This window comes from Ursus arctos, unplaced genomic scaffold (genome assembly GCF_023065955.2).
Source record: "Ursus arctos isolate Adak ecotype North America unplaced genomic scaffold, UrsArc2.0 scaffold_9, whole genome shotgun sequence".
In the NCBI taxonomy this organism is placed as follows: Eukaryota; Metazoa; Chordata; class Mammalia; order Carnivora; family Ursidae; genus Ursus; species Ursus arctos.
In genome coordinates this window covers 41,019,171-41,040,721 of record NW_026623111.1, presented here as the reverse complement: position 1 = coordinate 41,040,721, position 21,551 = coordinate 41,019,171, and the positions used below count along the sequence as shown (strand labels likewise).

Here is a 21,551-nt window from a genome sequence, read left to right as displayed (position 1 = left end):
TCCACTTTTGGTTGTATAGCAAAAGAAGTAAAAGCAGATATGCAAACTGACACTTGTACACCCAGGTTCATAGTAGCATTATTCACAATAGCCATAAAGTAGAAAAAGGAAAGAAATTCTGACATAAGCTACAACATAGATTGAACCTTGAAAACATTATGCTAAGTGAAAAATGTCAGTCACAAAGGACATATATTATGTAATTCCATTCATATGAGTACCTGGAATGGTCAAATTATGAGTCAAAAAGTAGAATGATGGCTGCCAGGGCTGAGGTGAGGGGTCCTGGGGAGGTATTGTTTAATGGCTATGGAGTTGCAGCTTGGGAAGATGAAAATGTCCTGGAGATCATTGTAAGATGGTGGTAATGGTTGCACAACAATATGAAAGTATTTAATGTCACTAATATGTACAGTCAATTTAGCTAAAATGGGGGGCACCTGCGTGGCTCAGTTGGTTAAGCATCCGACTTCAGCTCAGGTCATGATCAGGTCCTGGGATCAAACCCAAGTAGAGGTCCCCAGTGAGCAGGGAGTCTGCTTCTTCTTATTTCTCTGTCCCTCCCCCTGCTCATGCTCTGTCTCTTTCGCTCTTAAATAAATAAATAAAATCTTTTTAAAAATAGTTAAAAGGGTAAATTTTACCAGATATATTTTACCACAACAACAACAAAAAAAATGCCCCCAACTATTGCTTAGGGTTCCTAAGTGCAAGAAGATTATAAATTCATATGTTGAAAGCTTACCCTTCAATGTGATGATATTAAGAGGTGAAGTCTTGGGGGGAGGAGTTAAGAGATGGCGGCGGAACAGGGACTCCAAGTTCATCTGGCCCCAGCAATTCAGCGAGACAGTTATCGAGTCATTCTGAACACCTGTGAAATCAATCAAAGATCTGAGAAAAGAAACGCTGCAATTCTACAAATAGCAAAGTGACCACTTTTTGGAAGGTAGAAGGTGCAGAGACTTAAATCAGAGGATACGGCAGCGGGAGGGGAGCTGGTTTAGGGAGGATTACCACCAAGTGTTATAAGCAGCAGAGCACAAAATCAGAACTTTTAGAAGTCCGCAACAGTGGGAGGGATGTCCCTGGCTTAAACGTCCCTTTCTGCTCAGGTGGTGAAGTGGGGTGTGGTCTCAAGATCCCTGGGGTCACAAGAAGAATGGCGTACCTGACTGTGGCAGCGTTCCCAGGCATCGGAGTGGGGAAGCTGGCTGAAGACAGTGAGTCTAGGCACCGGCTTTCTGCTCCGTGTTGCCATAAACGGCGCCATGGTCACATGACCCCTCTCCTGACAGGCGCCCAGCGAGAGGCAGAAGTGGGGTGAGACCCCCATCCCTCCACTGAGAGGAAAGACGCAGGTGCTGCAGGAGTCTCTAAAATGTGGAGACTTGAAACTCAGTCACATGCCTGAGATAAAAGTACTCAGTTACAGGCTGGGTGAACAGAGTTGGGACAGAAATCAGGGAGACAAAAGTGATTGACTGCTTTTCTGTGAGGGCTCACTGAAGGAGGGGCCCGAACTTTCAGCTCCGGGGCTAGAGAGCTGGGTGCAGCCATCTTCATCCCCTCACCTGTCGGGGCCGAAAGCCTTCAGGGAGCAAAACAGCATCTCACGGTGCAATCCGGAGCTGCTTACACCGAGCCTGGTGCCCTGGCAAAGGCGATGCAGTTCCATCTGGGCAAAGACACCTGAGAATCAGCACAAGGAACAGCTGGCTAGCACATTATATAATGTTCATTTATTTTATTTTACTTTATTTTATTCTTTAGTCTTTCAGTTTTATTTTTTCAGCTATTTTCTTATTTTTTCAATTTTTTAAATTCTTTTTTAATTTTTATTTTTATATATACATTATATATGTATCTTTTATTTTTGGTTTCCTTTCATTGTATTGTTTTTTATTTTATTTTTGTATATATATAAGTTTTTCTTTCTTTCCTATTTTGGGATCTAGTTTCTTTTAACAAGTAGACCAAAATATACCCAAGATCTAGTTTTCTGTTTTGTTCTGTTTTGTTTCTTGTTTGATTTTTTTATTTTGTCTTGTTATTGTTTTCTTCTAGTTTGTTTTGTTTTGTTTTCCATTGTTGTTGGTATTATTGTCTTTTATCTCTCTTTCTTCTATTCTTTTCTGGACATAATGACAAGATGGAGAAATTCACCCCAAAAGAAAGAACAGGAGGTAGTACTCACTGCCAGGAATTTAATCAATATGGATATAAGTAAGGTATCTGAACTAGAATTTAAAACAATTATTATAAAGATACTAGCTGGGCTTGAAAAAAGCATAGAAGACATTACAGAATCCCTTACTGTAGAAACAAAAGAACTAAAATCTAATCAGGTCAAAATTAAAAATGCTATTATTAAGATGCAGTGACAAATGAAGATAAACAAGGCAGAAGAGAGAGTCAGTGATATAGAAGACAAAATGATGGAAAATAAGGAAGCTGAAAAGAAGACAGAAAGACAGCTACTGGATCACAAAGGGAGACTTTTAAAACTCAGTGATTCCATAAAGTGAAATAATATCTGAATAATAGGGGTTCCAGAAGATGAAGGAAGGGCAGAAGGTTTATTTGAACAAATTATAGCTGAGAACTTCACTAATCTGGGGACGGAAACAGGCATTCAAGTCCAGGAGACACAGAGAAACCCCCTCAAAAATCAATAAAAATAAATAAAAATATAAATATAAATAAGTAAAAATAGGTCAATAGTGAAGTATGCAAATTTCAGAGATAAAGAGAAAATCCTGAAAGCAGCTTAGGACAAGAGTTCTTTAACCTACAAGGGTAGAAACATAGGGCTGGCAGCATAACTGTTCACGCAGACCAGGCAGACCAGAAAGGACAACCATGATACATTCAAGATGCTAAATGGGAAAAATATGCAGCCAAGAATACTTTATCCAGCAAGGCTGTCATTCAGAATGGAAGGAGAGATAAAGAGCTTCCAGGACAAACAAAAACTAAAGGGATGTGTGAACACTAAACCAGCCCTGCAAGAAATATTAAAGGGGATCCTTTGAGCAAAGAGACAACCCAAAAGTAATAAAGACCAGAAAGGAACAGAGACAATCTACAGAAACTGCAGCTTTACAGGTAATACGATGGCACTAAATTAGTAACTTTCAATAATTACTCTGAATGCAAATGGACTAAATGCTTCAATCAAAAGACATAGGGTAATAGATTGGATTAAAAAAAAAAAAAAAAGGATGCCTGGGTGGCTCAGTCAGTTAAGCATCTGCCTTTGGCTCAGGTCATGATCCCAGGGTCCTGGGAACGAGTTCGAGTCAGGCTTCCTGCTCAGTAGGGAGCCTGCTTCTCCTACTCCCTCTGCCTGCCACTCCCTCTGCTTGTGCTCTCTCTGTCTCTCTCTCTGACAAATAAATAAATAAAATCTTTTAAAAAAATAAGTCTCTTGTAGAGAGATGCAGGGCTGGATCCCAGGCAGGACCCTAGGATCATGACCTGAGCCAAAGTCAGATGCTTAACTGATTGAACAACCCATGTACCTCAAGAGACTCATTTTAGACCCAAAGACACCTCCAGATTGAAAGTGAGGGGATGGAGAACTATTTATCATGCTAATGGACATCAAAAGAAAGCTGGAGTAGCCATCCTTATATCAGACAAACTAGATTTTAAGCCAAGGATTGTAATAAGAGATGAGGAAGGACACTATATCATAATAAAATGGTCTATCCACCAAGATCTAACAATTGTAAGTATTTATGCCCCTAACTTGGGAACAGCCAAATATATGAACCAATTAATAACAAAATTAAAGAAACACATTGATAATAATACAATATTAGTAGGGGACTTTAACACCCTACTCACAGCAATGGACAGATCATCTAAGCAGAAGACCAACAAGGAAACAAAGGCTTTGAATGACACACTGGGCCAGATGGACTTCACAGATAAATTCAGAGAATTTCATCCGAAAGCAACAGAATACACGTTCTTCTCAAGTGCACAGGGAACATAATCCAGAATAGATCACATCCTGGGTCACGAATCAGATCTCAACCAGTACCAAAAGATTGAGATCATTCCCTGCATATTTTCAGACCACAATGCTTTGAAACTGGAATTCAATTACAAGAGGAAATTTGGAAAGAACTCAAATACATGGCGGCTTAACCAACTGAGCCATACAGGTGCCCTCTACCAAACAAATAAAGAATTAATTCCTTTTCTTCTGAAACTGTTTCAAAAAATAGAAATGAAAGGAAAACTTCCAAACTCATTCTATGAGGCCAACATTACCTCGATCCCAAAATGAGACAAAGACCCCACCAAAAAGAAGAATTACAGACCAATAGCCCTGATGAACATGGATGCCAAAATTCTTACAAAGATCCTAGCCAATAGGATCCAATAGTACATTAAAAGAATTATTCACCACGACCAAGTGGGATTTATTCCTGGGATGCAAGAGTGGTTCAGCATCCATAAATTAATCAATGTGATACACTGTATTAATAAAAGAAAGGACAAGAACCATATGATCTTCTCAATGGGTGGAGAAAAAACATTCCACAAAATACAGCATCCTTTCTTGATAAAAACTCTCCACAGTGTAGGGATAGAAGGAAATACCTCAATATCATAAAAGCCATATATGAAAACCACACAGTGAATATCAACCTCAACGGGGAAAAGCTCTCAGCTCAGGAACACAGCAGGGATGCCCACTCTCACCATTGTTGTTCAACTGGAATTCCTAGCCTCAACAATCACACAACAAAAAGAAATAAAAGGCATCCAAATTGGCAAAGAAGAAGTCAAACTTTCACTGTTCACAGATGACATGATACTTTATGTAGAAAACCCAAAAGACTCCATCCAAAAATTGTTAGAACTGATAAAGGAATTCAGCAAAGTTGCAGGATATAAAATCAATGCACAGAAGTCAGTTGCATTTCTACACACTAACAATGAAGAAGAAGAAAGAGAAATGAAGGAATCAATCCATTTACAACTGCTCCAAAAACCATAAAATACCTAGAAATAGACCTAACCAAAGGGGCAAAGGATCTGTACTCAGAAAACTACAGAATACTCATGAAAAAAACTGAGGAAGACACAAAGAAATGGACAAACATTTCATGCTCATGGATTGGAATAACAAATATTATTAAAACGTCTATGCTACCTAGAGCAATCTACACATTCAATGTGATCCCTATCAAAATACCATCACCTTTTTTCACAGAACTGGAACAAATAATCCTAAAATTTGTGTGGAACCAGAAAAGACCCCCAATAGTCAGAGGAATGTTGAAAAAGAAAACCAAAGCTGGTGTCATCACAATCCCAGACTTCAAGCTCTATTACAAAGCTGTAATCACCAAGACAGTATGGTACTGGCACAACAACAGACACATAGATCAGTGGAACAGAATGGAGAACCCAGAAATGGACCCTCAACTCTATGGTCAACTAATCTTCGACAAACCAGGAAAGAATATCCAATGGAAAAAAGACAGTCTCTCCAATAAATGGTGTTGGAAAAACTGGACAGCCACATGCAGAAGAATGAAACTGGACCATTTCCTTACACCATACACAAAAATAGACACAAAATGGATGAAAGACCTAAATGTAAGACAGGAATTCATCAAAATCCTAAAAGACAACACAGGCAGCAACCTCTTCGACCTCAGCCACAGCAACTTCTTGCTAGACAAGTCTCCAAAGGCAAGGGAAACAAAGACAAAAATAAACTATTAGGACTTCATCAAGATAAAAAGCTTTGTCACGGCAAAGGAAACAGTCAACAAAACCAAAAGACAACAGACAGAATGGGAGAAGGTATTTGTAAATGACATATCAGATAAAGGTCTAGTATTCAAAATCTATAAAGAACTTACCAAACTCAACACCCAAAGAACAAATAATCCAGTCAACAAATGAGACATGAAAGGACATTTCTCCAAAGAAGACATTGAAATGGCCAACAGACACATGAAAAAAACGCTCAACATCACTTGGCATCAGGGAAATACAAATCAAACCCACAATGAGATACCACCTCACCCGAGTCAGAATGGCTAAAATTAACAGGTCAGGAAATGGCAGATGCTGGTGAGGACATGGAGAAAAGGGAACCCTCCTACACTGTTGGTGGGAATGCAAACTGGTGCAGCCACTCTGGAAAACGGTATGGGGGTTCCTCAAAAAGCTAAAAATAGAGCTACCCTAGGACCCAGCAATAGCACTTCTAGGTATTTATCCAAAGGATACAAACATAGTGATTCAAAGGGGCACGTGCACCCCAATGTTTATAGCAGCAGCGTCCACAATAGCCAAACTCTAGAAAGAGCCCAGATGTCCATCAACAGATGAATGACTAAAGAAGATGTGGCATATATATACAATAGAATATTACTCAGCCATCAGAAAGGATGAATACTTACCATTACATTGACATGGATGAAACTGGAGGGTAATATCCTGAGCAAAAGAAGTCAACCAGAGAAAGACAATTATCATATGATCTCACTGATATGTGGAATTTAAGAAACAAAACAGAGGATTATAGGGGAAAAGAGGAAAAAATAAAACAAGATGAAACCAGAGAGGGAGACAAACCATAAGAGATGCTTAATCATAGGAAACAAACTGAGGGTTGCTGGCGGGGGTGAGGCAATGGACTAACTGGGTGATGGACATTAAGGAGGGAATGTGATGTAATTAGCACTGGGCATTATATAAGACTGATGAATCACAGACCTCCACCTCTGAAACCAATAATACATGATATGTTAACTAATTGAAAAAGAACAGAACATAACTACACGAATAACAAGAATCAACTATATGTTTTAAACTCCATAATACATTATGTTGCTTTAAAAAGTCAATTCTCTCTCTTTTTTTAAGATTTTATTTGTTTATTTGAGAGAGAGAGTGAGGGAGAGCACAGAGGAAGGAAGAGTGAGAGGGAGATGCAGACTCCCCGCTGAGCAAAGATCCCAACGTGGGACTCAACCCCAAGACCCAGAGATCATGACCCTCATGAGCCAAAGGCTGACACTTAACCAACTGAGCCACCCAGGTGCCCAATGGTCAATTCTCATTTTAAGGAAATTTTCTAAAACGTATTCTATATTTCCCTCACATAGTTACTATGTCCGGTGTTCTTCACTCCTATGGATATACGTAGATTTCTCTCTGATATCATTTTCCTTCTGACTGAAAGACTTTCTTTAACATTTCTTGTAGTGATGATGTGCTGATGCTGAAGTCTTTCTTCACTGTATGTATGAAGAAGTCTTCATTCAACATTTGTTTCTGAAAGGTATTTTTGCTGAGTTTAGAATTCTGGTTGACTGTTTGATTCTTTCGGTAGTTTAAAGACAGAAGGCACTGCTGTCTTTGGCTTGCATCCTTCCTGATGACATACTGACTGTCATCCTTATCTTTGTTCCTTTGTATATAACGTCTTCTTTTCTCTAGCTGCTCTTAAGATTTTCTGTTTATCATTATGATTAGGATGTGCCTTGGGGTAGTTTTCCTCATGTTTCTCCTGCTTGGAGTTTGTTGAACTTCTTGGATCAGTATAGTTTTCAACAAATTTGGAAAGGTTTTGCCCATGGTTTCTCTAAATGTTTTTTCTGCCCCTTTGTCTTTTTCTTTCAATTCCTTCTGGAACTCCAATAACATGTATAGGCCACTTGATATTATACCTGGTCTTTTATTTTCAGTTTTTTATCTCACCATAGTTTGCTGTGGACAGTCTCGATGGCTGTCCTTAAGGTCACTAATCTTTTATTTACAGTGTCTTGTGGTCGTTAATCACATCTGCTGTGGTTTTCATCTCAGGCATTGTATTTCCCAATTCCATAATTTTGATTCAGCTCTTTTTAAAATAATTTCCAGATCTCTCATTACCATGCTCATGCTTTCCTCTACCTTCTTGAATATAGCTGACCATTGAACAATGCAGGGGTTGGGGACCTGACCCCCCCCCACACTGTTGAAAATCTATATATACCTTTTGACTCCCCAAAACTTAACTACTGACAGCCTGCTGTTGACTAGAAGCCGTACGGAGAACATAAACAGTGAATTAACTCATATTTGGTATGTTATATGTATTATATACTACATTCTTACAATAAAATAAGTTAGAGAAAAGAAAATGTTATTAAGAAAATCATAAGGAAAAGAAAATACATTTACTGTACTGTGTTTATCAAAATAAACCCAGCTATAAGTTGACCTGTGCAGTTCAAATCCACATTGTTTGAGGGTCAACTGTATATGGAGGGGATTTTTAAATGTAATGATTGTTTTAATGTCTTTGTCTACTAATTTTACCAAATGTGTCATTTCTTGTCTATTTCTATTGACTGATTTTTCTTCTCGTTGTCATAATTTGCAGCTTCTTTTCATTCCTGGTATGTTTTGATTGCATGAATTTTACCTTCTAGGGTGCTAGGGTTTTTTAAAATTCCTTTAAATAATTTTGAGCTTCACTCTGGGATGCAGTTAGTCTACTTGGAAACAGTTTGATCCTTTTGAGACTTGCTTGTAGGCTTTGTTAGGTGGGACGTGAGCAACCTTTTTAGTCCAGTGCTAATTTTGCCCTACTACTGAGGCAATACCTTTCTGAGTACTCCATTTGCATGAAAAGACCCCTGTCTGTTAGGAGGTCTTTCATTCTGGCCAGAGGGAACACAGCATTACCAGGCACGTGTGAGGTGCTGAATCATTCAGCCTGCTGCTGCTGCTTCTGCTGCTGCTGCTGCTGCTGTTGCTGCTGCTGCTTCTTCTTTAAGATTTTATTTATTTACTTGAGAGAGAGAGCTTGAGAGCAAGAGCTGGGCGGAGACAGAGGGAGAGGGAGAAATAGGCTCCCCTCTGAGCAGGGAGCCAGATGTGGGGCTCCATCCCAGGAACCTGGGATCATGACCTGCACGGAGGGCAGCCAACAAACCCACTGAGCCCCTGTTCAGCCTGCTTCTTTGTGGTATTCTTTCTCTGGCTTCAGGTAGATTCTTTATGTGCAAGTACTGATGAATACTCAGCTGAAAACCTGAAGGGAAATTTCTACAGATTTCTAGAGCTTTCTTTCTGAGCAATTTGCTACTGCATGGGTACTGTGTCTTATGAATTCTGGCCACCTTGGTGGCTTCTGAATTCTGCTTCTGCATTCTGTCTCTTCAGAATTCAGGGAAACTGCCGGACTTTGTTCAGGTTACCCTCCTGAGCGCCCGAAACTTTCTCCAGGCAGGAAGTGGGTCAGTCAGACAACTCCCCTCATTGTCTCCCTGTCTGCTGGTTCTTTCTCATCTCCGTGACTTTTTCCTATACTTGTAAGTCTTAGATTTTTGAGTCTCCAGTGCTCAGTCCTTAGGCTTCTTCCCTTTTTACTCTCTACTCACTCTCTTATGAGTTCACCTTGTCATGGCTTTAATATCATCATTATATTCATGACATCTCTATTCAGTTCTCCAGTCTGGATCTTACTTCAGAACTTCAGATTTTTTCCGCAATTGCCTTCATGATATCCTGATATCACTTTGATGTCCAGCTGGCATCTCAAACTTAACATCTCCTAAAATTTGTTCCTCCTACATTCTTAATGGCAACTTTTTCTCTTCTAAATGCATGAGGTAAACACCTTGGTGTCCTGCTTGACCCTTCTCTTTCTCTTACTCCTCAGATTCAGTCCTTCAGAAAATCCTGGCCACTCTACCAAATCAAACCCAAGAATTCGGCACTTCTCCCCACTCCCATTACCTCCACCCCAGTCCACGCCACCATCACCTCTTACACAACTTAACGTCCCTACTTCTTTTAATACCACAGCCAAATATCCCTGATTAGTCATAAGGTGTAGCATTTCACTCCTCTGCCTAAAATCCTCCAAAAGCTTCCCAGTTAACTAAAACTAAAAGCCCACGCCCTTACTATGACCTATAGGATCCATCATCACTCTGGCCTCCGTCCACCACCCACAGACACATACTTTCTGCACTCACTCTGCCTCTTCACTGTTTCTCAGCCATCTCAGCCTTGTTTCCACCCACACCTTTGCACCTGTTGCTACGTCTGTTGGGAATTCTCTTGCTCCAGCAAGCCATATGGTCATTTTCTCCACACTTCCTTCAGGTCTTTATTCCAAAGTTACTTTTCCAGTTAGGCTTTCTCTAATTTATCTAGATATGTATATATCTTCATACATATTTCCCTATTTAATCCTCAACACTCAGGTGCCTGGGTGGCTCAATCGGTTAAGATCCCAGGGTTCTGGGATCCAGTCCCACATTGGGCTCCCTGCTCCATCGGGAGCCTGCTTCTCCCTCTGCCTCTGCCTCCCCCTCTCTCTCTTTGTCTCTCATGAATAAATAAGTCAATCTTAAAAAAAAAAAAAAAAACCCTCAACACCCATAAGGAAAGTACTATTAATTATCCCCATTTTACAAATGAGGAAAATGGAAGCTAGAGAAGTTAAGTGAATTGCTCAAAGACACACTGCTAGTAAATGGGAGGGCATGCAGACTGATTCCAGAAACTTCTCTCCCTCTCTCTCTCTCTCTTTGTATATATTTATCCTATACATTATATTCATCACATATATGTATATACAACTACCATGAAATATAGCTGTTTCTAACCTCCATGTTCGAGGCAACCTCCATGTTTGAGGTGGAGACTTGGAAGCAGACTGATGCATTGACTCAGCTAGTATTTATCAGGCATCTACTATATGCCAGGCGTTGTGACCAATCCTGAGGATATAGTTGCTATCCTCAAGGCCCTCACAGCTGGGGAAACAGAAGAAGACACCTAGAAGCCCCCTGGGGGGAAAGAACTAGATAGGACCCATGGATAGAAATTATGAGGGAAGATTCTGATTCAACACAAGGAAGTGTTCCTAGTGGTCAAAGCTGTCTGAGATGGAATGGGCTGGGACAACTTCTCTCACAGGGGCTGTCCCAGCAAAAATGAGGAGACAATTGACCTGGCAGAAGAGATTGACTCAAGTGTAACATGGCTGGTCAGCCTCTAGGCAACTGCATTGAGCTGGGATTTTTGAAGAAATATTTCAACAAAATGACTATTTGCAGAGATGTGTTTAGCGCTGAGGGAACGAATAAGAATGTTGATGCACCTAGGGACCAGTAGAGGCCAGAAAGCATTTCCACCCTTTTCCATGAAGGTGCAGGGGAGCCTGATTGTAGCTGGAGCCTTGGAAAACAGGCTCTCAGAAAGGAAATTTCTAGAGAGTAGCAGTAACTGTCAGAACTGGAACAGTGCAGCAGAAACATCCCCGGAAAGAACCAACACATCTCTGCTTCTCCCTCCTTAGGCTGCTCTGTTATTCACAGTGCCACTCACCAAACCCAAGTGGAAGCCAGATCCAAGGGGCTGCAGGAGGTGCAGGTCACAGAGGAAATAATACAATCCACAAACGGCGGTGTCTGCCGGCACCGGTCAGGTCAGAGGAGGGTGGAGAAGGATCTTGCAGGGCAAACAGAATAACCAGCACGGTTGGCTAAGGACACTTATTTGCTAAGAAGCAAAACATTCTCCCTGGGGACTGTAAAAAATGAACGATTAGGAGATGAACCTCAGCTATGGGGGAGGAGGGGCGGAGAAAATTGGAACTGAAGGGAAGTCTGGCTCTGCTCTCCCCACAGGTCCGTCCCACGACCGAAAGCCCCTGGCGCACTCCGGGGCGCACCGCCTGCCGAGGTGTCTGGGCGGAGCACCAGGGCTGGGAGCCTTCCCCTTGCGCGGCGACCAGGGACAGCCAGGCCTCGGGTCTCGGCCCAGCCTGGAGGGGACGAGGAGGCCGGGCTGGGGCACGCGTCCCGCCCCGCCCGGGGCGCTGGCGCCCGCAGAGTCCGCCCAGCCGAGCTTCGCGCTCGGGGGTCGCCGCGGCCGTTCCGAAGGCCCAGGCTGCCAGACGAGCGGGGCTTTCCACGTGGGCAGAGACGACGTGGTTCAGGTGGCAAGGATCCAAGGCGGAGCCTTCTTCCCCTCCGGGTCCACCCACCGCCCCTCCCCCCCGACCCAGAAAAGGACACGCACACAAAAACTTTTGCCACACTATTAATATATTCGCGTTTCCTCCCACTTTCCCAATGGGCTACCAGCTGCAGAACTCCTGAATAGAAAGCTTAATTGTGCTTTGTCATGCAGAGTACCTCGATTTTCTATAGAAGGTTACAAAGGGCCATTTGAAGTATTTCTTTGTCCCGTAATAGTGAACCATTTGCATAGGGCACCTCGGCGCCTGCCAGACCCAGGTAGCAGCGCTGAAGCTCGAGGCCCCGGGGTAACAAAACTCAGTGTGGTTTCCAAGGGGCGCCCGACTCTGCCTCCAGCCTCGCATCCCGACTTTTTTCTCCGTTTCCTCGGATCGCAGCCAGCCCGGGCAGCTGATTGAGAGGATGCGAAGCCTGAGGCCTGCAGGCCGCGGTGGCCCGGCCCCTCTCGCTGACCTCTCGGCGGCCTCGGGCCATCTCGGCCCTTCTGCCCTCAGCTAGGTCCTGTTCCAGGCGGGGCCTCCCGACCCCAAGTGGTGTTTTCGGCTACTACCTGCCGGTCCAGAGTACAGGCGGTTACCCGTGCGGGGGCCCACTTGCGTCCTGCACAAGGCCTAAGGGACGTGCTGCAGGAATTGGAAGCCGATGATGATTTGGATAGGACGCTGTTCCATTTCTCCTGGTTGATTGGCAGGGCTGCCTTCAGAATATCTTTTCTTGTTGCTTGTTTTGACAGTTCAAATCCAGGTCTATGTGACATATAAAGCTAATAAAATTCTAATTTCATTGTTAATCTTATTTCATTACAGTATAGGTTTTTACCCTCACACCTGCGTGGCAGGGTGTAATTCCATTAATAAAAAAAATCAACATATTCATTGCATGTCTTTTCCCCGATGATATATTGTGAGCAGTGTGAGTTGAAAAAGAACCATTTATTCCCACCGTGAATGAGCCTGCATGGGGCGGGAGCTTCACCTGCCCCTCAGTCAATTAGGAATGTATCGAAAAGTCTAGCAGAAAACGAGTTAAATTAACCGTTCGCTAATTTCCTTGTGTCCCTCCTACATAATCCCCCCTTTTCAGCTTCCAGAAATTACCACATGTTGCAAGGTTCAAATAGTGCCTAATGAAACAGTGACTAAACGCTTCTCCCTCCAGCGCCACCGTCGGGGGAGCCCTTTCGCTGGCCTTTAAAGCGGCGCGATCTCCCAGTCCCGGTTCCCCTATGCTGAGAGAAAGAGAAAGGAAAGAAAGAGAGAAAGAGAGAAAGAAAAAGAAAAGAAAAAAGTTTCTTTGGTAGAAAGAAAAACTCTTGATTCAACCGGTGAAATTACATTGCTGCCCACTCACTTCTCACCACCGACGACGCGGAGGGGCGCCTCGGGTGGGGGCCAAAGCGTGGGTATTCTTCCCTCTCACCAGACAACTGGGGGCCTGGAGTTAGGAGGGTTGAGCCAGGACCAGGGGATTTGGGAGAAGGATAGGAAGGTCGGCCTGGAGAACAAAGGAGAGAGAAAAAAAAAAGAGACAGAGAGAGGGAGAGAGAGAGAGAGACCCCAAGGCAGAGACAGAGACAGAGAGAAGCAGGCAGAGAGAGCGAGAGGGTAGCAGCTACGGAGAGTGGGACAAACACTACCAACGCTCAACTCCCTTCTCCCAAGTTAAAACCACGTGTCTGGCTCTAGCAACTCTTCAGCCCCTCCGGGGAAGGCGTTTTGAAGTCTTGAAATTCGACCCTAATAATTAATCGTGGTCATTAATTAATTACGGAGGAAAGGGGGGAGGTGGCTTGCTGCTGCTTGACCCCAAACAATTTAAATTAGGCTTTGTGAAGGTGGACTCCCAAAGCCTGCCCTCCCCCTCCTTCCTATTCTTTCTCTTTCACGCTCTCAAAAATTTCCATTATAATCCTCAGCGGTCTGGGGCCGCGGAGCTGCGCGTCCCTCTCGAGCCCTTCCCCGCAAACTGAGGCCAAGCTGTCTTCAGCCCCTTGGAGCCGGCTGCTGCCCACGGGCAGGGAACTCTTTCCCATCGGGAGTGGCTCCACCTGCCTTTTTTCTCTGCACCTGCTGTGGATTGTTTCTCCCTGAACTTCAGAAATCAACTAGTAGCCTAAGATTTAGTCCGGCTGCAGTGCTCACACAGGCGAAATATTGCTACATTCTCTGTTTTCTTTGCCTCCTCTCTCTCTCCCTCTGTCCCTCTCTCTTCCCTTCCCTTCCTTTGCTCCATCCCTCTCCCTCACTCCTTCTCCTCCCTCTGGCTAGAGACTTGAGTTCCTTATTTGAAATGGTGCAGCTAATACAAAGTCATCAAAGCACTATGGTTCTTGTCTTAAAGTGACAGCCCTCTTTATGGGGCTGTTTAAAATACGCCCCCTGCTTTTCAATGTCTCTCTATCCATCTTTGTCTGCTCTTCAGAAAAGCGGACAATATAAAGCCCAGCCTGGCGAGCTCCCCACGCTCAGGCCTGGGCAGTGCCAACCTCCGCCTTTAAGCAGATTGAAATTGTCACTGCTTCATTAATCTGAAACTAGTTACTTTCCTAAGCACACAGCACACACTTCCGATCTGTCGGGATTCACTCAGAGGAGCCCCTGGGGCCTTCCTGGGTTTGGGGCTTGGAAGGCTCTACAAAGGTAGGACAAGGGTTCAGGCAAACACAGAGCTCAGCTTGAAAGGAGGCAATGCCCAGCGCAGAAGGGCAGGCATGGACGTCAATATAAGAGCGCACAAAACACTATTTTCAGAGACAATGGGATGCCCAGAATTTTGGAGGGTGGACTTGCAAACAAGGAGCCCAGCCATGGGAACAGACAACAGTATCTACCTCAATGTGGAGTAGAGCCTGCAGGACTGCGAGGTCTCATAGGCTTTGGGTTTTCTTTCCTCAGACCAAAGAAACTTATTTCCAAATATGAGTCAGGGCTGGCTTTTGTTTTTTCATCTGAGCTCTGCTTGAACTCTGTTACTGAGAGTTCTCTTTCCATTCCTGTTCTTGTTGGCCCCTCCTCAGTTCCAGCCTGTGTGACTCCGAGGGCCAAGGCCTTGGGTGTAGGACATCTGCATCCCTGTAGAATTATTTATCTTCTGTGAAACAAACTACCTTTTTTCTTCACACTTTCACCATTAACAAAAGACAGTACAAAAGATTCTTCTATTTTTAATATTTCCAGCTGGTTTAGAATAGCAAGTTTTTGGATTCTATTACATCTAATTTAGGGGAGAGACATGGGCATTTTTTTTTTTCAGAGAAGCTCAATTTTCAGTAATGTGAGCCTAAAGATTTATAAAATAGATTTATATTAAATTATGTTAATAGAAGCCTAGTAAATGCACCATTTAATTGCATGGAAAAATGTTCCCTTTTAAGAGGTCTGTCACCTTAACAGGTACATTCAAAGATTCCCTGTGAATAATGAAAATAGGAACAATTGCTTTGATGCACTGAGCTGTATTCATCGTCTAGGACAGCTTAAGGCTGTGTTTGAAGAGGGTGGGAGGAGCTCCTTTTAAAGCAGTGATTGCTCCTTTAAACCCAATTTCCTCTAGCAAATAGGTTCTATTGGGAGTGTCGTTCTCCTCTCTCCCACACCCTTAAGGCTGGGCTCCCCCAAACCAGCTCTAAACACTCCCCCAAAGAAATCTCCCAAGGAGCGCCATGAAAACTGAGTAGAACCTGCCAGAAAGGTAGAGGTGGGAAGCACAACAAAACAAAACAAGACAAAATCTGATACAAATAACTCTTCTCTTTCCATGTATATGACCACCACAGGTGGAATTCTCTCTCTGTCCCTCTCTCTCACACCTGCACCCACAGACCCTCTTGCTTTCTGTGACCACTTTTAGTAAGAACAAACACCTTTCTGACAATTCTTTGATCAGTCAGCGTAAACCAAGCAAACTGCATTTCTAAATCTGATCAGAACTGGTAGAGAGTGGGGGTGAACAAAGGGAGGAGCGAGCCAAAAATCAGACTTCACATCCTCAAGTTTATCTTTCTCTTAAAATACCTTTGGATATTCTTCGGGGGGAGTAGGGAAGATGTGTGTATGAGGGGGAGGGGAACCAAGCTAAGATGACCACTTCAGAATACTTCAGAATAAGGGGAGTCTATCATCACCAGCATCTCTATCACCTGGGCCATGGATACCCCAGGGCTAGGCTGCTGGGTTCCTTCTGCCCTGGGCATGGTTTGCAATCAAGAAGCCTTGCCAAGTACTACTATCAATGCTAGGTCCTTGGCCTTGGGCTTGTGTTGGTCTCTGAGTGGGAGGGTAAAGGGGAAAGGTCTCTGTTCCTCCTGTTCTCTCAGAATGTCGGGACTGGGCTTAGGGCACAAGGGCAAGAGGTCATCTTTTGAGCTCTCCATCCCCACCCAGAATATCTTCCTGTTTGAAGCAGGGCTTGCTCTCAAAGAGGTGGATTCGACCACACTAATGGCTCCTGATGCTTACTTCTTTTATCCTAGGGGAGCAAGATCCTAATTTCTAATTCTCATTTTCATTCTTTCCCTCTTTCCATTATGTGTGTATAGGCTCCTAAGAGGCCATGTTTTGGGGAAAACAGAATTCTGTTTTTCAGGTGGGGGCTAAATGAAAAGCTAGCATCTGGTGCTTCCCAGGTAGAGAAATTGTCAAGGGTGACCACACACATTAACCTAGGAGTTCTTAACCTAAAGCGAAACTATAGGCCTTTAAAATCAGAGGTTCCCAAAGCCTTGTTAGGATTTGCAAACTTCAAAAACATCAACTGATTGCTTCGGTGGGAGTGGGGGAGAGGGTTTTGGGGAGATGTAAAATCTACCCTAGTAGACGGGAGACCTCCTGCTACACCCTGAAAGTGAGAAGAAGGTCCACTCGGCACCGAATATCCTAGAACCTCCCTGAAACCGCTGGAGAAGCTTTCTTAGGAGAATGTCCAACGTCTAGGTGGGTATCTATGCCTGAAACTTTTTGCCTCTGGTGGCGGACGCATTGTTTATTCTCTCCTCCCTAACGAACTTCCCCCTAAGACAGAAAGGAGGGGGGCTGACACCATCCAAGCCGCCCAAAACCTGGCGAGAAGGGCTGGCGCCGCGTGTCCTTCGCAGGGCGGTGGAGCTGGGCGCGCTGCGCTGGGTCGGGTGCGGCAGGTGGGTGGCTCCGCGCTCCGGGCGCAGGGCCTGGGGTGGGGGAGCCAGGCGAGGCCCAGAGGCTCGGGTTCCGACTGGGCTAGGACTCGGGGAGGGCCAGGGCCCAGCGCGGGGCGACTGGGGGGCCGCGCCGGCTGTGGATGGGAGGAGGACGGAGGCGTCTGCCCAACGCCCAGCTGAGGCATCGTTTTGGGCAGGAGCTCGCAGAGCTGCAGCAGGGGCTCTTTGTCCTTCCCATTATTTCCAGAAAAAGAATTCTCCGTAAACGCTCGTTCTTTGAGCCTCGAAACTCCTTTCCTCCCACCCTTATATTTGTGCGTGGAGAGGCCTGTTTATTGGGAAGGAGGGAGATAGGATCTTCAGGAAAGGCAGCGGGCCGTGCCTCCTCCCCTTCCCTGCAGGTAGCGCGACCGGCCCAAGGCTCCACGCGTGACAGAGTGACCTGGAGGCTGAGCCTCCCAGGCCCGGGCAGGAGCAAGCTGGATGCCTGTGACCGCTGCGTAGGACCAGGCCCAGGTTGTTGCACAAAGCCGCGAGAGCTCCCTATTCAGTCCCTCCCGCCAGCCCTAGCCAGTCCCCGAATGGGAGCTGACGACGAAAATCCTTCTCCTGAGCCTCGTGTGTGTGTGTGTGTGTGTGTGTGTGTGTGTTGTGTGTCTGAAAGAGAGAAACAGAGACAGAGACAGAGAGAGAAAAGAAAGAAAAGAGAAAAGAAGAACTAATGAACTCTGGGCAGGGAAAAACCATGATCACATCCTCTCCTTTCCCCCTTTTCCCAAACTGGCCTCAGTTTTAAGCCCCATCTCACCTGGTAAGCAGTTCCTACATACTGAAAGTAAATCAGACCTAAAGAAACTTGTGTATGTGTGTTGTAAACAGTTCCTATGGCTTGAACCTCCTGGGTGGCATTTTCACAGAAAATAATCAGAAATAATACCAATGGGTGTTAATGGGCTCAGCTTACAGGCAATGAGATCTAGTTTCCATATTTCTAGCCTCACTTGTCTTCCTTAGGTGACAGGCCCTGGCTGCACTGAGCAAAGAGCCAGGTTGCCCTGCTGAGGGCAGAGCCAGAGTCAATCTTCAGGAGCAGGTTTGCAGGAATGAACGCTGCAAGATGATGGGAAGAAAGGGCTTAGAAGGGAACAGATTTAGGTTAAAGTTAGGGAAACCAAGAAAAACTGCAAGAGTCCAAAGGCACCTCTGAGCTATTTTGGAAAAGTGAGAATATCAATCTTTGGGTAGAATAATTCCCTGTCCCTGCCCTTCTGTTTTCTCAGCACTGATGGAATCAGCTAATTTCTTTGCTAGAAGAACAGGAACTCATGTTTCCAGTCACTCGCAGCATCATTTGTAAGTTTCCTTATGCATGGTTCCAACTGGTTTGATGCATTGTTGCTCTTCCTAAAACTAAGTTCTGACTATTCAAATTCCTTCACCTAATTCAGATTTCAGTACTGAGAGGGATGTGGGGGGAAGTGGGGAAAAGGGGAACTGCCACAGCAAATAAATACTAGGTAAGGGATTTTACCTTTCCCTGCTAAATAAATCAAAAAGTTTGTCTGTTATTGTCAGTGTCACTTTAAATGGAGTGACTTGTCCTATCACCTGTGAGCAGCTTAGCTACTTGGAGGATGGGGTAGGCAACGTCACGACTGAGGGTGTGTCACAAAGTCCCTCAAACAAAGTCCCACATTACTAGGTTTTAGTCAACACTTTCCTCTAAATTCTCAGACAACTTCCCCCCCTTCCATGACTTTCTCTAAATATGGGTGAGGGGGAGACAGGGAAAGATGGTGAGAGCAAACACCACAAATTTAAAATCTTGATTTTGTTTCATTTATTTAAATAAATATAAATATAAATTTTATATAAAACTATTCACATACAAAGGGACTTCGGCAACTTGAATTCCAATCTCTCCCCAGGCAAATTTTCAGAAAGTGAGACCTACAGGGTTTAATTTTCTAAATTATTTGCAATTCAATACTTTCATTTAAAAAACAACAACAGAAAATAACCAAGAAACCCCGCATTCTTCTTAGGTTCTGAAAGACAGTAGGGAAGGGGAAACGACATGCGCTTTCAAAAACCCCCATACAGTGTTAAACCAACTGTGGTTTTTTTCCTCTGTTATATGACGAGGTTGAGTTGAATCTAGATTATTTACATTAAAAAACAAAACAAAAACAAAGACCTATAACTTCGAGTGGAGCTTCAAACAAATAGGTCAAAGAGACTTGCAGGGTCAGGCCGGGCATATTCGCCCGGAGAATGCTCAGCTCCGTCCTTCTGCAGATGGGACCACAGAATGGGCAAGGATTTGGGCCCCTGGGTGCAGGCTTATTGGTGTTGTGGGGGCTGCCAGGAGCGTGTGGTGAGAGGGAGGCGGCCCTCCCTCATAAGGGAGAAATCTCCTTGTCATCGTTGGCCGAGGCCGGCGACAAGGAGTCCTCATCCTCAGAGCGCGCGTAGTGCGCCTGGCTGCCGACACACTTGCAGCCCGCGTGACTGTTCCTCTGTGTACCCTTCCCTTCTTTCTTATGCTTCACCCGGCGGTTCTGAAACCAGATTTTCACCTGCTTCTCTGACAGGTTCAGGTATGTCGCGATTTCGATCCTCCGGAGTCGAGACAGGTACATGTTGGAAGAGAATTCCCGCTCCAGCTCCAGGAGCTGCGTGCTGGTGAACGCCGTCCTCATCCTCTTGCCATTGGGTACCTGGCTGGCGTCCGAGCCCCCTGCAGACCGGCCAAGAGAGGGCAGAGAGGTAATTCTCGGGCGAGGTGTTCCCACCCTACGTGCTATCCCTTGGAAAGGACGCCTCTCCAGGACCCACCCGCGAAGCTCAAACAAACACCTGTATCCATCCCTCACTCTTTCCCATTTCATGGCACTTCTTCACTCAGCGGGGAAGGACAGAGAAGCCCACAGCAAGTGAAGGCCTTTGATGTGTGAGATGTAAAGTCAGAGGCTTAAAGAGGGGTGGAGGCTTGCATTGTCCGGTCGTCTCCCTTCAAGCCTAGCAGAGAGGCAGGCAAGCTTGGCCAAAGGCATCGAAATGCTTTAGCTAGCCCCGACGACGGAATGCCACACTTAAGTTCAAACATACCCACCCTGAACCTCAGCCAGTTTAGCCTTCGGTTTCTCAACCCTCAAGTTCGAGGTCCCAAAGGCCCCGATAGTACGCAAGCCTCAGACACCAGGTACCGGGAGTGCACGCACCAGCCTGCTTGGAGAGGCTCGAAAGCTAACTTTCACCTTCGTGGAACTTCTGGGGACGACTACACAGTTACACGAAAAGCCCCTCCTCCCACCCACCCCCCAACTCCCCAGGCTGCCACTTCCTCCACTGGAGGCGGAAAGTTTGCTCCTGGGAGCCGGGAAGGCGCGGCGCGTAGGTGCCCAGAGACCCCGCCCTACCCATGGTGAGGCAGTGGAATCTCCGCGGGTCCCCCACGTTGTAGGTGGTGGCGGCGCAGACAGGTGCGTGGTGCTGAGGGTGCCCCAAGGCCGCCGCGGCCGCCGCCGCGGCCGCCGCGGCCGCAGCAGCAGCGGCGGAGCCGGGCTGCTGGGGCTGATGGTGGTGATGGTGGTGCTGCGGCGGGTGGTGATGATGGTGCGCGTGGCTCACTCGTGGGCAAAACTGCGCGTCCCCGGGACCCGAAGAGAACTGACCCTTGAGCAGTGGCAGGGCCCCGGCGCCCCCCGGCGCCCCACCACCCCCGGCCCCTGCACTCCCGGTCCCTGAGCCCGCGCCGCCGGAGCCCGCGGGCCCGCGAGAGGAGTGCAGGTGCGAAGTGACGCAGAGTGGGCAAACGCAGAACGCGCCACTCTTGCGGGACGGGCAGCCGGGCCCAGATACAGACATCACCAGCGGGGACGGCATGCCCAGCGGGATGAAGAAATCTGGCCCGGGGTGCGGCTCAGGCAGCGAGGGCGCGGGCCGCGAGGAGTCCTTGATGATGAGCGAGTCGACATAGAAGGAGCGCGACATGTCGGGAGGGGTGGGTGGCTGGAGGGCCGGGCCGGCGGTGGCGCCCCCTCCCCTCTCCTGCTCTGAGCTCTGCCCCGGGCGCGGCGCGGACGCAGGCGGTCAAGCCCTCGGGGACGCGGAGGTGTTCGGCGTCTGGGCTGCGAACAAAGGGGTCCCTGGAGAGGGCTGGTCCTCACGTCCCCCGCCCGGCGCCCCGGCTCCGGGATTTTATAGCCCCCACCCCGGCACGTGATGCTGCGGAGTACCGCTCGGCTCAGGCTCCTCAGCAGCTCCCCACCCTCGGGATAGGCTGCCCGAGTCACAACAGAAGCGGCGAGGAGGGGCGGGCGCGCGGCAGGGAAGAACTCGAAGGAGGGGGATGGGGGAGACTTTGCAAAGTGTAGGTTTTGTTAATT

The 21,551-nt window shown here is 46.0% G+C and overlaps 1 protein-coding gene and 1 long non-coding RNA gene across 2 annotated transcripts in view; both read right to left on the bottom strand.

Annotated features, from left to right (window-relative positions):
* Window positions 1–11,864, bottom strand: part of LOC113262501 (uncharacterized) — a 31,744-nt gene extending 19,880 nt beyond the window's left edge. The window contains exons 1-2 of the long non-coding RNA XR_006410595.3: window positions 11,371–11,864; window positions 746–874 (exon numbers count right to left, since the gene is read on the bottom strand). This is a non-coding gene — a long non-coding RNA (uncharacterized LOC113262501). The remainder of the gene's footprint in view (window positions 1–745; window positions 875–11,370) is intronic.
* A 7,202-nt stretch (window positions 11,865–19,066) lies between these two features.
* On the bottom strand, window positions 19,067–21,326 carry GSX2 (GS homeobox 2). The gene is made up of 2 exons (XM_026508901.3): window positions 20,583–21,326; window positions 19,067–19,900 (listed from the first exon to the last, which is right to left on the bottom strand). The coding sequence occupies exons 1-2, from the start codon at window positions 21,154–21,156 to the stop codon at window positions 19,560–19,562; spliced, it is 915 nt and encodes a 304-aa protein (XP_026364686.1). The 5' UTR covers window positions 21,157–21,326; the 3' UTR covers window positions 19,067–19,559.
* Window positions 21,327–21,551: the final 225 nt, after the last annotated feature.

Excerpts from the sequence above, each read along its gene's own strand:
- GSX2 (XM_026508901.3), bottom strand. The coding sequence starts at position 21,156 with ATGTCGCGCTCCTTCTATGTCGACTCGCTCATCATCAAGGACTCCTCG. Across the intron at positions 19,901-20,582 it reads ATTCCACTGCCTCACCATGG|GGGGCTCGGACGCCAGCCAG; the intron begins GTAGGGCGGGGT and ends GCCGGTCTGCAG.